The 12,165-nt window shown below is 44.7% G+C and overlaps 1 protein-coding gene across 1 annotated transcript; it reads left to right on the top strand.

Moving 5' to 3' along the window:
• The first annotated feature begins 1,628 nt into the window (after positions 1 to 1,628).
• Positions 1,629 to 12,156, top strand: spg7 (SPG7 matrix AAA peptidase subunit, paraplegin). Its single transcript, XM_030377268.1, has 17 exons — positions 1,629 to 2,140; positions 2,270 to 2,372; positions 2,463 to 2,549; positions 2,763 to 3,004; positions 3,350 to 3,489; positions 3,855 to 3,957; positions 4,053 to 4,178; positions 4,751 to 4,913; positions 7,326 to 7,499; positions 7,721 to 7,845; positions 8,066 to 8,168; positions 8,479 to 8,589; positions 8,728 to 8,843; positions 9,384 to 9,540; positions 10,350 to 10,513; positions 11,145 to 11,222; positions 11,364 to 12,156. Exons 1-17 carry the CDS (start codon positions 1,916 to 1,918, stop codon positions 11,568 to 11,570), a joined length of 2,424 nt encoding a protein of 807 aa, XP_030233128.1. The 5' UTR covers positions 1,629 to 1,915; the 3' UTR covers positions 11,571 to 12,156.
• Positions 12,157 to 12,165: the final 9 nt, after the last annotated feature.

Here is a 12,165-nt window from a genome sequence, read left to right as displayed (position 1 = left end):
AAGGGATTAAAGCTTATCTTAAACCCGGAGTCTCTACAACATTGAACATATGGATATCATTGTTGTTGGGACATGGAGATATGTCCAGTACGCTAGTTAGCATGTTCGCTAACTAGCGATTAGTGCATATCAGTATAAAAACCTGGTCATCCAGTATAAAACCAAGATTTCTTGCCATCCAAGTCACAAGCACCACAGAGTTGGAGAAATTGATGGAGAGGTTGTGGATGGGAGACGGCTTCTGTGGAATTAAGAGTAAGTTAGTGTTGTCCAAATTGAGCTCCGGTGCCCCGCTGCCCGCTGCCGAGGTACCAGCGCCCCGCGGCGGTGGTGCCTCGGTGCTGCCCGCTGCCGAGGCTGTGGGGCCTTGGCAGCGGGGCTCCGGCGGGAGACAATTGCGGTCAACAATCCCTTTCCCCTCCATGTCGCGGTTCAGTCTACTTCAAATTGATTTGGAAGTGGAAGAACCAGAGACGTTGGAGATCCCGACGCAGTCGTTCAAGATTCATAATAACGTCAGGAGTTGCACACAGCTTTTGGCCGTGATAATATATATTATATGATATAGATATCTATCTATAACATGATATTATTTAGATATAGAGCTCCAGGACTCCCGCCGGAGCACCCGGAGTGTTCTAGAATATTTACAGATCACGGCCAAAAACTGTATGCGCCTCGCCATTGCGATACATCCACTGTAAACATGAACGCATGGTACCGCGGCCACAAGCTGCTCAGGGCCACCGCCCCTAATTAAACATACCTGAATATATTCGTAACCTATTACTTTATGATTGTTTATTTTCTTATCCGCAAATTTTAGTCTTACCAGGGACACAACTAAGATTCAGTTCCTTTGCTTGAGTACTTTCTTGTACTTTATACAAATAGCCACAAGCGACTAAGAGGTGGCGACCACCAACATTAACTTTGTTATTTCGGTCAAGAAGTCTGTGGAGCGTTACATTTTTCTAAGTGTTCTTAAGTGATTGTGATGACCTTGCCAGTAATTGATGCCAACCTCCTTTGTCGCTTGCGGCTAACACACCACTGTTGTTTGGCATGGTCTTTGGCTGAATCCTAAAATGTGGGTATAGATCTTTTTATCTTAACCCTCATGGTGTTTTTAATATGCTCATAATTATTCATATAAATATATTGTTTCAGGTTTAATCTTGAACGTCCCAAAAATATCTGAGGACAAAGTAATGCGGCATTTTAATAACCAGGAATAAATGTTACTTTTAATTAGATGTGAATCTTATGGGTTCCAATCTTATTAACTGTTGTATAACACAACCATCCAAACACTCAATAGATTGTTTAGAAATCAATCCACCACAGCAATCTAAATAATATTTCCAAGAAAAAGAAAACAACTCATTCAATATAATGCATACAAGGTTTTTCAATGATGAACTGATCTATCATTTTTTTCGTTTTCGTTTAGCATATGATTATAATATTTTAATATTTGTGTTATTACCACATGAATCACTTGAAAATAAAATAATTAACGCCGACAAATGTCTCTACTAATGCGCAGTTTTGCGCAACTAGTGGGTTACTGAACAACGTTATGAAACGGGGAAGTTTAATCTATTTTACAAAGATCACCAATACTATGCTCGTTTTTAAAAATAATAATTAGATGATTCTAAAGTACTGAAATTGATCAGTGTTTCATTATGTATAGTTTTTAAGGTTGTTGTATTTACATAGGACGCTGTAGTGCTGTGTTCTCTGCGCAATGCAAACGCAATGCACGTCTTTGTGTAACTACGTACCCTCACGGTGACTTAACTAGCAAACAGCTAGGACACAGGCAAACAAACCTGCAACGACGAAATACGATTTCAAGCTATGCATTTGACGCCAGTTATACCATTGGATTAACGCGACCGATATCAACATGGCTGCTTTGCTTTTGCAGCGCCGTGCGGGCTTGTGTAAAAAACACAGTGCTACCTTACTGAGGACCCTGTCCTTACGGAATACTATACAACAACCATCCGTGAACACTGGTGGTGATGCCAGCCCTCTGCTATTCAAATGCTACAGCTACACAAAGCAACTGCACCCAGGGTTACAAAGGTTAATTTCGGTTCAGACTAGACCCCAACCTATACCCCTCCAGGTAAGCTGTGTTGTGTCTATCGATCTACTCTGAGATTATGGCATCAACCTTTGCATGTGAGGCACCTTTGACGAAAAATGCCTTCAATGACTGTCATGAAATCCGCTAAAACTCTGTCTTTAACTATAGAAAACAACCTACATACCGCTGACTCCAAGGTTATGGGAGATAAACAGAATTCTGCTCAAGAAACACCTGTTGACCTATCCAGTGTGTGCAATGAATCTCTTCGGTAAAACATCCATACTCTATTGATCTCGAATCTAAAATGAGGAGACATAATCCTCACTGAATCCCCTGACGTATTTCTGTTTGACAACAGACACACACTTCTTTAGCACATCCCAGTCCAAGAAGGAGAAAAGTAAAAGTGATGGGCCGAAGGGGAAAACGCCTGAAGAAGATGATGGTAAAAAATGTAGTCCTTTATCCTTTGCAGCATGTCATCGTTACATTGACACAAAGAGTTCTCTCCCCATCTATGTCTCCCTCATCATCTCTCACTGCCTCCGCTCTTTCTTTCTCTCCCTCCAACTCTCGATTCCACTCACTTTTTTCAACCCCCTCCTCCCTCTCTTCTCTCTCCCAATCGGTACCGCTCACCCTCTCCCTCGCTCCCCAGAGGAGAAGAAGCGTCGTGAGCAGGAGGACCAGATGTACCGTGAGCGCCTGCGGACTCTCTTCATCATAGCCCTCATCATGAGCCTGCTGAACTCCATCAACACCAGTGGTGGAAACATCTCCTGGAACGATTTCGTCCATGAGATGCTGGCCAAGGGGGAGGTGTCCCGCGTTCAGGTGGTCCCGGAGAGCGACATAGTGGAGATCTATCTCCACCCCGGGGCTGTGATCTTCGGAAGGCCCGTACGTCACTCTGATCTCACTCTGTGTGGCATCAAATGAGCAAGAGCGTTGTGGATTTAATACTTACACTAGTCTAGTGATATCCACTAGATATCACTAGACTATCCATCCTATGTCTATCTCTAGGTTATCCTTGAGCAACCCCAACCTTCTCTTTAATGGAAATGTCTTTCAAAAATGTATTTTATCTGTGTAATGCTGCTTACACAGTTCTGCATACAGCATGTCCTCAATGATCTGCATTGTGTGTCGGAAACCACGCAGATCTTTGCAGAGTTGGCCGCATTTTGCGTTCGTGCAGGACCCTTGAGTAGATTAAGCATTTTAGTGTGTCTTGTGTTGCAGAGGCTGGCCCTGATGTACCGCATGCAGGTGGCCAACATCGACAAGTTTGAGGAAAAACTGAGAGCAGCAGAGAAAGAGCTGAACATCGATAACAAGGACAGGATCCCAGTGTCCTACAAACGCACCGGATTCTTCGGAAAGTAAGAAGAGGTCCTTGTCCCAAGGGGCTATATTAATATGGTGGCACTTCATTTCTACAACAAAAAATAGCTGAATTAATGTTTCGTCTTTTAGATGAGACGTCCAACATTTAAAAAAATATATATATATCTTTGAGAAAGCACCAAAGTATATCAAAAATGGTAGAAGAATTTCATTGTATTATGATATTAGTTGTTTTGAGATTAATCAATCCCATCGCTATATTACTATATTAATGGTATATGACTGTATTATATCAAGAACCCTGTTGCTTAGATTATACACATGTGGTGGTAGTACTTCCTCTGGGGCAAGTAGAATCTGTTGTAAGTGTCTTACCTCTCACCCCCTCTCTCCATGGCAGCGCGCTCTATGCCTTGGGCATGGCGGCCATTGCTGTTGCGATCCTCTGGTACCTATTCCGTCTTGCTGGCATGGGCGGCAGAGAGGGAGGCTTCAGTGCCTTCGTGAGTAGACACCCCAACCTCTTGAGAAAGTCAACAGATATGTATTTTGCCTTACAGCCACATAACGGATTGTACTTTGTGGATGCTATTACCAGAATCAGCTGAAGATGGCGAAGTTCACCATTGTGGACGGTAAATCCGGGAAAGGCGTGAGCTTCAAGGATGTTGCTGGCATGCATGAAGCCAAGATGGAGGTGAAGGAGTTTGTTGACTACCTAAAGGTGAGAGTACTTTGCAAGGCAGGGCAAGATGGGTCCTTGATTTATGGGATGTCTCTGGGTATTGGGTATATTCTTTCTGCTGGTATGTTTTTGTTTTAGGAAGAATCATTCAAAGCATGATTTAGTTTTGACGTTGCAGTAATTGTTCGTAATCATAATTTGTGACTTATCACTAATGAATGAATTATACTCTGTAATATAAGTAATGTTATATAAGGGTTACACAAATACAGTTCAGTTAAAGATCCCATGGCATGAAAATTTCACTTTATGAGGTTTACAACATTCACATGAGTTCCCCTAGCCTGACTGGTCCCTAGTAGCAATATATGATGTTAGGTGTAAAAAGAGCACTAGTGATCCTGCTCCTGCGCAGCCGTCTGCCCTCATATGGGGACATGTTGCCTCCCCTTCTCTGCTTTGCCCGCCCAGAGAATTTCGCCCGCCAATGAGATAATGAGCTACGACTGTTGTACACTTCTTTGTTAATTGGATAACCGTTCTGCTGTTGGTGTTATGGCGCATAACGCGTCGGGTTCTCTGACGTCTCTGGTATTTCCACACTGGGTTAGAACCCAGACAGGTACATCCAGCTGGGGGCCAAGGTCCCCAAGGGCTCCCTGCTGCTGGGGCCACCCGGCTGTGGGAAGACCCTGCTGGCCAAGGCTGTGGCCACCGAGGCCCAGGTGCCCTTCCTGGCCATGGCGGGCTCCGAGTTTGTGGAGGTCATCGGGGGTAAGGAGCTTCCATCTGTTACGCAGGGACACTTGAAATACTTTAAGGTGGTTGGAGCACACACATATTTCTTTACACCTGATTTAATGGCCATTTTTTTTAAGGTCTAAGGTTTGCTGTTTTATAGCCCTATTTTATTGCTTGTTATTACAGGGCTTAGAGTCTATGAAATGGGTAGGAGCACATTTACACTTAAATAAGAGTAAATATATAAAAAGATTAACGCATATGAGCTGAGGAAGGTCTCAATGTTGGCTGTGTAGAGCTGGACATTCACTTTGAGATGGTCCCCAGGAATCTGAATGACTCCATTGTTGACTGGGAAGTCACAAATGATGAGGGGGTCGCTTGTTGCTGGGCTCCTTCTTTTAGTTTACTACAATCTTTACAGTTTTCAGAGTGTACAGCTCCTGGCTGCACCAGGAAGCCAGGCGGTCTACTACTTTCTGTAGGTAGACTTATCACCATTGGAGATGAATCAAGGGTTGTGCCGTCTGCCAGCGTCAGAAGTTTGTCAGAAGGATGGCTAAATGTGAAACTGTCTGTGAACAGGACAGAGAACTCCGCTTTGTGGGCTACATTGCTGATGGTCCGTGCCTCTGAGACAATTTTGCCCATGATAAGCTGACTGTGTGATAAACTCCGCTGATGGTACTGTTAAAGTGATCCAAAATGTTCTCCTATGTGGGACATTTAATTGACGTTTATATTTGGGAAGGTTGTGGGTAAAGTGGCCAACAGGGTTTCCCCTAGGATTGAGTTGTAGCTGCGGTGCTCCCCCCCCCCCCCCCTTTTTTGGGGGTGAAACCTATGTTATAGTGCTTGAACACGGGTAGTTAATGATTAAATACAGTACATTTGTGTACAAGATCGCTGTCTAGCTTACATATCAAATGTCTTGAGATGTAGGTTAAAACACTGTTTGGATAGGGGAACTTCAAACCAATATAGACTTGAAATGTGGCTTGGCTATGCTATGGTATCTACTCTTAGTAGCCATATTGAACAGCCGAGCCTATTGGATTTTGATGCAAAGTTATAGCTGTTTAAACATTGGTGATATGCATATATTCCACATTAAATCTTTGATGTCTTTGGCTTTATTGCTATGAGATTAAGACCATAGTCCCACATTCACCTGGTACATGTGTGCCAAGTTTGCAGATTTCACAAGCTCCGGTACCAAAGCAGTTTATGTGCTGGTGTTTGGTCGAGTTGTGGCCATTACATTAGGTCTAAATGGTCTGACAATATGGGTTGCATCTGGAAAATTGTTCATCATGACGAATGGTGCATGTATACCAAGTTTCAAATTGGTTTAATTGCACTTTCCAAGTGGAATTCTGAGTATTTTGGGCTTCAAGTCCTTATATAGCACCCATCCTTTGCATCCCTAACTCATTTTACAAGCCTGACGATTTATACTGTTATTACTGTTGAGCAGGGTTGAGCTTGAGCGTTTTTGAGAGGCCATCAATGTATGGAACCATCACATGACCATTAGCAACAACAAATTATTGAACTGAAACTTTTTAACAACTTAACAGGCATCTAAAACAAACATACCTGGCTCCTGAACGAGGCCCAGAGCTCGTCATTAGCTGTCATTAGCTCTCCTCCCTCTCTCTCCTTCCTCTGCTCTCCACTCCTCAGAGATTTTAGCAGCGGCGCTCAAATTGCGCAAATTGTAGGGGCAACACTAGGCCCATGTTGAAGTCCCTGAGGACGATCACGACGCAGTCCGGGCTCCTGCTCTCCACTTCTCATATGGGGGGGGGGCAGCTGGGCGTTGAGCCTCATGCACGTCAGGCTGCGGAGGGATGTAAATGGCAGCAGATTCAAAATAAATAAATTCACGGGGAGGTCAAACGGTCTCCAGGAGGTACAAAATGTATCTCCTGCGTTCGGCACGTCAGAGCTTAAAGCTGGGCGGTAGCAGGACAGAGTCCGATGTAGAGTATCACAGCCACTAATCAGCAAAACACAAACGAGAAGACGGAGAAGTCACCGTTTACCCTGACAAGATGTCACAATTCATCTCATTTTGTCAAATGCTGACATTTGGGAGGAGTATTCCCAGTAGAGGTGTTCATAGTCCTCTCTCCTTGTAGCGTGACAGAGCCTTGGCACACTTGCCTCTCTTTTGCCGCCTCACTGCTTGTCCAAACGGCGTATCTTTGACCATAATGTAAAGTAAATCCACAGTTAAGGCAATAAATCTGTGACATAAATCAGTTGTTATTGTGTCACTGGTATTTAGTATCTCGTCCCTCATGAATTAATTGTAGTGGAATCACAATTAACGGAAAACAACGACATACAGTATCGCCGTGGTGGCACCATCTTAGATCTGATATTCAATCTAAATAAATTATTTCTTCCTGTTCGTGTGTGCATGTGTTTGACGTGTAGGCCTGGGAGCGGCTCGGGTGAGGAGCCTGTTTAAGGAGGCACGTGCACGTGCACCGTGCATTGTATACATCGATGAAATTGATGCGGTGGGGAAGAAACGCTCCACCAACATGTCGGGGTTCTCCAACACGGAGGAAGAGCAGACGCTAAACCAGCTGCTGGTGGAGATGGACGGTGAGACCATCTCACGCACGCGACACACACACACAAACATACTCTACATACAGACACGCATACCCCAGATATGGAGCTTCTACAAACGCCAGCAGAATATGGAAATTATCTCATGATGGGAACATGACGAGCCTATGGCCAAATTTATTAGGGTGCCAAGCACAGCACATGTTTCCTGTGCTTAGTGCTCTCCTCTTCTGTCTACTTCTCCTCTTTGCCAGGGATGGGAACGACTGACCACGTGATCGTCCTGGCGTCCACCAACAGAGCAGACATCCTGGACAACGCTCTGCTGAGGCCGGGCCGACTGGACAGACACATCTTCATAGACCTCCCCACTCTACAGGTAGGACAGGCACGTCGTCATAGACCTCCCCACATTACAAGTAGGACAGGTATAAACCTTCCCTTGTGTCAGGTAGGACCTTGGGGATTGACCCGACAACCTTCTGGTAGGATAAACATAACCGCTACTGTCCCGCCCCCCCCATAAAAGCCTTCCGCAGTGTTGCTGAAGCAGCATGGTTTGTGTTAACATCTCTAGTTTGCTGGTTGTTCTTTTCCAGGAGAGGAAGGAGATATACGAGCAGCACCTGAAGATCTTGAAGTTGACCCAGCCAGCTGACGTCTACTCCCTGAGGCTGGCCGAGCTCACCCCGGGCTTCAGCGGTACAACACTCACCATCGGCATCAACTATCTAGTCGTTGAGCTTTATCCAAAGCAACCTGCAGTGATTTTAAAAAATGCACGACATCAATGAGCAGTAGAGGTTAGGGCATCTTGCTCATCAAGGCCTACAAGTAGATTGCCGGTATTCAACCCAGAGTTAAGTCGAACACCCTAAGTATGGAGTATACTATCCAGCCCATGATATCAATAATGCACCCCACACAGTTCCACACTAGACGTCTCAAACAGTACACCGACCGCCACGGAACCTCTGCCCTTCTCCAACCCTTCCCATGTCTCGTCCCCCAGGCGCGGACATCGCCAACATTTGCAATGAGGCTGCTCTCCACGCCGCCAGGGAGGGCTACAAGTCCATCGATACCTTTAACTTTGAGTACGCTGTGGAGCGGGTCATAGCAGGTAGGAGGTCGGGAGGGACACGGCTTCATTGGTACTATAGATGGTATCTGGGTGATACAGCTTGTAGTGGCAGGAGGCAGGCCTCTCCAGTGAACCTGTTGGACTTTAAACAGCCTGTGTGTGCGTGTGCATGTGTAGGGAGTGTTAAGAAGAGTAAAATCCTGTCCAAGGAGGAGCAGAGGGTCGTAGCGTTCCATGAGTCCGGCCACGCCTTGGTGGGCTGGCTGCTGGAGCACACAGAGGCTGTCATGAAGGTACACACACACTATACAATACACATACTTACATACTCATGTTGCACAATACACACTACACTACATAAGATACACATTCTGCACTGTACATTTATGTACTGATTCAAGATGTGTGGATGTAAGACTCTTTCCATGGCATTGGAAAGGTACCTCTAAGTAGGCATCTATTAAAAATTAGACATATTGGTTCGGAAAGCAGCCTAGCTGCAATCTTAAACATTTTTTCATTCAAGTTATCTACAAACAGTATCTTGGTTAACCATTTAAAATGTAAAACAACAGATTTTATCCATAATAATGCTTTTAAAAAGCATCATGAAGGATGTATGCTGTCTGTTACATTGGCATCATGTGATTGCATGCAAGATCTTAAACTATCTACCTTGATAAAGAAGTTGTTAAAGTAATTAGCTACATCATATGGCCTGGTGTTGAATTGACCTGCACATTCTACATACATTTGAGAATTGTATTCTCAAATGGGTTGGTTATAAAAAAGTGATCCATAACGTCTTGGTGGATGGTGTTCTGTGATGGCAGGTGTCCATAGCACCGCGAACCAATGCTGCGCTGGGATTCGCCCAGATGCTACCGCGGGACCAGTACTTGTTCAGCAAGGAGCAGCTGTTTGAGAGGATGTGTATGGCTTTGGGGGGGAGGGCCTCTGAGGCCATCACTTTCAACAAGGTCACCACAGGTACTGTCTTTATTGTATTGGGAAGTTTAAGAATGAACACCTACTCATAATACTCCCCTTTTACGCAAATCGGCTTTTGCTATACTTTTTACACTTGGATTCTAAAGTGTGTAAGACTCTATTCTAATTGAATCCTCTAAATACATGTAATGTTTGGACGGAAGGACAGCATGCTGCTTGTGCGTGTGTGTGAGTATGTCGGTGTGAGAGATTATGATAGCTTGTGTGAGAGAGACAAGAGATGAGGGTAATGTGAGAGTGAGACAAGAGAGAATGGTAGTGTGTGTGAGAGATAGAGTATGATAGTGTGGGAGAGAGTAGGGTTTTGTGCAAGTGATTAAAAAAAAAAGTATGCTAGTTTGTGAGAGGGTACCTTTAAGCGTTTTTACACTGCCAAATACGCCCGTCTTATTTTAAACATTTCCCCGGCATGGGCCGTGTGTTTTCACTGGCCGAGGTAATATCCCGTCTTGATTTCGCACCCCAATGTCCCACCTTATACCCTGAACATATTGGGGGTTTCATTTTCATGTAAATGCGATTAAACGGCATCGTGGTATCAGGGGCAATACTTGGGTAGAGGTGCTGTTGACGTAAAATGTGCGAACCACACAGAAAAATAAACGATATATTGGCGTTTTTGCACTTTGCACTTAGCCTACACTCGGATGTAGTCTACTCCTTCTTGCATGCCAGTGCCTTTTTATTATTACAATAATGAAGGCACTAAAAAAATAAAACAGTATTGGGCCTGAACGATTTGGGGAAATAATCGAACCGGTTGTCTTTACCCACTCACTGTCCTCCAGGAGCCCAGGACGACCTGCGGAAGGTGACGCGCGTGGCCTACTCCATGGTGAAGCAGTACGGGATGTGTCCCAGCGTGGGCCAGGTGTCCTTCCCCGAGGGGGAGGAGCAGGGGGCGGTGGGACGGAGACCCTTCAGCCAGGGACTACAGCAGCAGATGGATCACGTTGGTTACACACACACGCACACCAAGCGGGACATTTCCAATACCCGCTGTTGGCTGTCAAACATGTCTTATATCCAATATTCTGAAGACGTTTGCTATTCGTCTGTTTACCCGATTATTGATATCGTAACACTAGAATGTGCTTTAGTTTAGGCCATATATATACAGTATATTGCCTACCATGATCGAACAGCGATCAATTCAGGAATGATCGGAATCTGTCAGGTATACATATTTAAATATCTGTTCCTAGTTTACTATGCTGTATGAGACGATTAGCTTAACGACTGCTTCCGCCAAAATTTCACCAATATGGGCATCTCTTCATATTGGTAAGAACCCGACAATTGTTTACAATTTCAGTCAAAAAGATTTAACCATTCACGAGTCGACATGCACATGTACGGTCGCTGTCGGGAACACGCATAAGCGTGAGCATCATTACTGACAAGGCGTCTCATTCATACCAGGACCATGAACACACGCCTTAACTCTCTCACGCTCACACACACCCCTTTCGAGTAGACATGGAGCAGTGATGATGTCATCAAGTCGGAGCAGGATTTGATTGGTTGTTGTACTGCATTACTGTGGAACACAAAATAAGTTATTATTTGATGTTAATCCCCAGGAAGCCAAGCTGTTGATAGCACAGGCCTACAGACAAACTGAGAAACTGCTGCTGGACAACCGAGATAAGCTGACACTGGTGAGTTTTCACTCTCTCTTCCACTCCCCTTGTTAGTAATTGGCTTTAATGCGGCCCTCACACTGCCACTTGGCGGTGCTATTACTCTGTTGGACAACAACTGCTGAGATAGTTTGGGGACCACATTCTTCTACATTCCAGTTGGCAAACGCACTTTTGGACCGGGAGGTAGTGAACTACGAGGACATCGAAGCCCTGCTGGGCGTGCCGCCCCATGGGCCCAAGAAGATGATCGCCCCCCAGACCTGGATGGAGGCCGAGAGGGACAAGCAGGACTCCGGGGAGGAGGAGCCCAGGCCTCCTACCCGAAGCAAGGATACCCAGGAGCCCGACCCAGAGCTGCTTTGACACACCTGCCCCACAACTTGCTCTCTGGCTGCAAGGCTCTATATGCTAGGTTAAGCTAGGATGTGCTAAATTTAGATGGGCTAATGCTAGGCTGAGCTACAGCCAAGCTAGACTTAAGCTAAGCTAGCCAAATATACAGTGGGCTGAAACGGACTGTGTGTCCATTTTCTTTCGTGGTTGATTTGTTTGGTCTTTTCCAGTACAAATCAGTTGGCATTCTCAAAGGGTTCAATTGTGTTTATATAAGAATGAAAAGGTTTTGTTTTATTGTTCCTATATGTGAGCTTGACATTACCAAAGGCTGAAAAAAGTAGATCAGAGCTTCAGAAAACATAACACACAAAGCAATGTTTTAAACCAAATTTCTTGATCTGCTAATTAATGGGGAATACAGCCTACAGAATTAATTCAGCTAGCAGTGTATGGCTGAATTAAAAGCATAGCGAGTTGAAGAAGACGAGTCCACACCTCCAGTGTAGACTTCTTCAGACTTCAAAACTGCTTCTGATGACTGATGTGTACATTTGTGTAAAAATGCTTAAAATATTTAAAAAGTATTTGAAATAAAATAACATTTGGACCGTAATGTTTGTTT

Source organism: Gadus morhua, chromosome 14, assembly GCF_902167405.1.
Source record: "Gadus morhua chromosome 14, gadMor3.0, whole genome shotgun sequence".
NCBI classification, from domain to species: domain Eukaryota; kingdom Metazoa; phylum Chordata; class Actinopteri; order Gadiformes; family Gadidae; genus Gadus; species Gadus morhua.
Note: the sequence above shows the minus strand (reverse complement) of the source record. Positions and strands in the feature narration are given on the sequence as shown.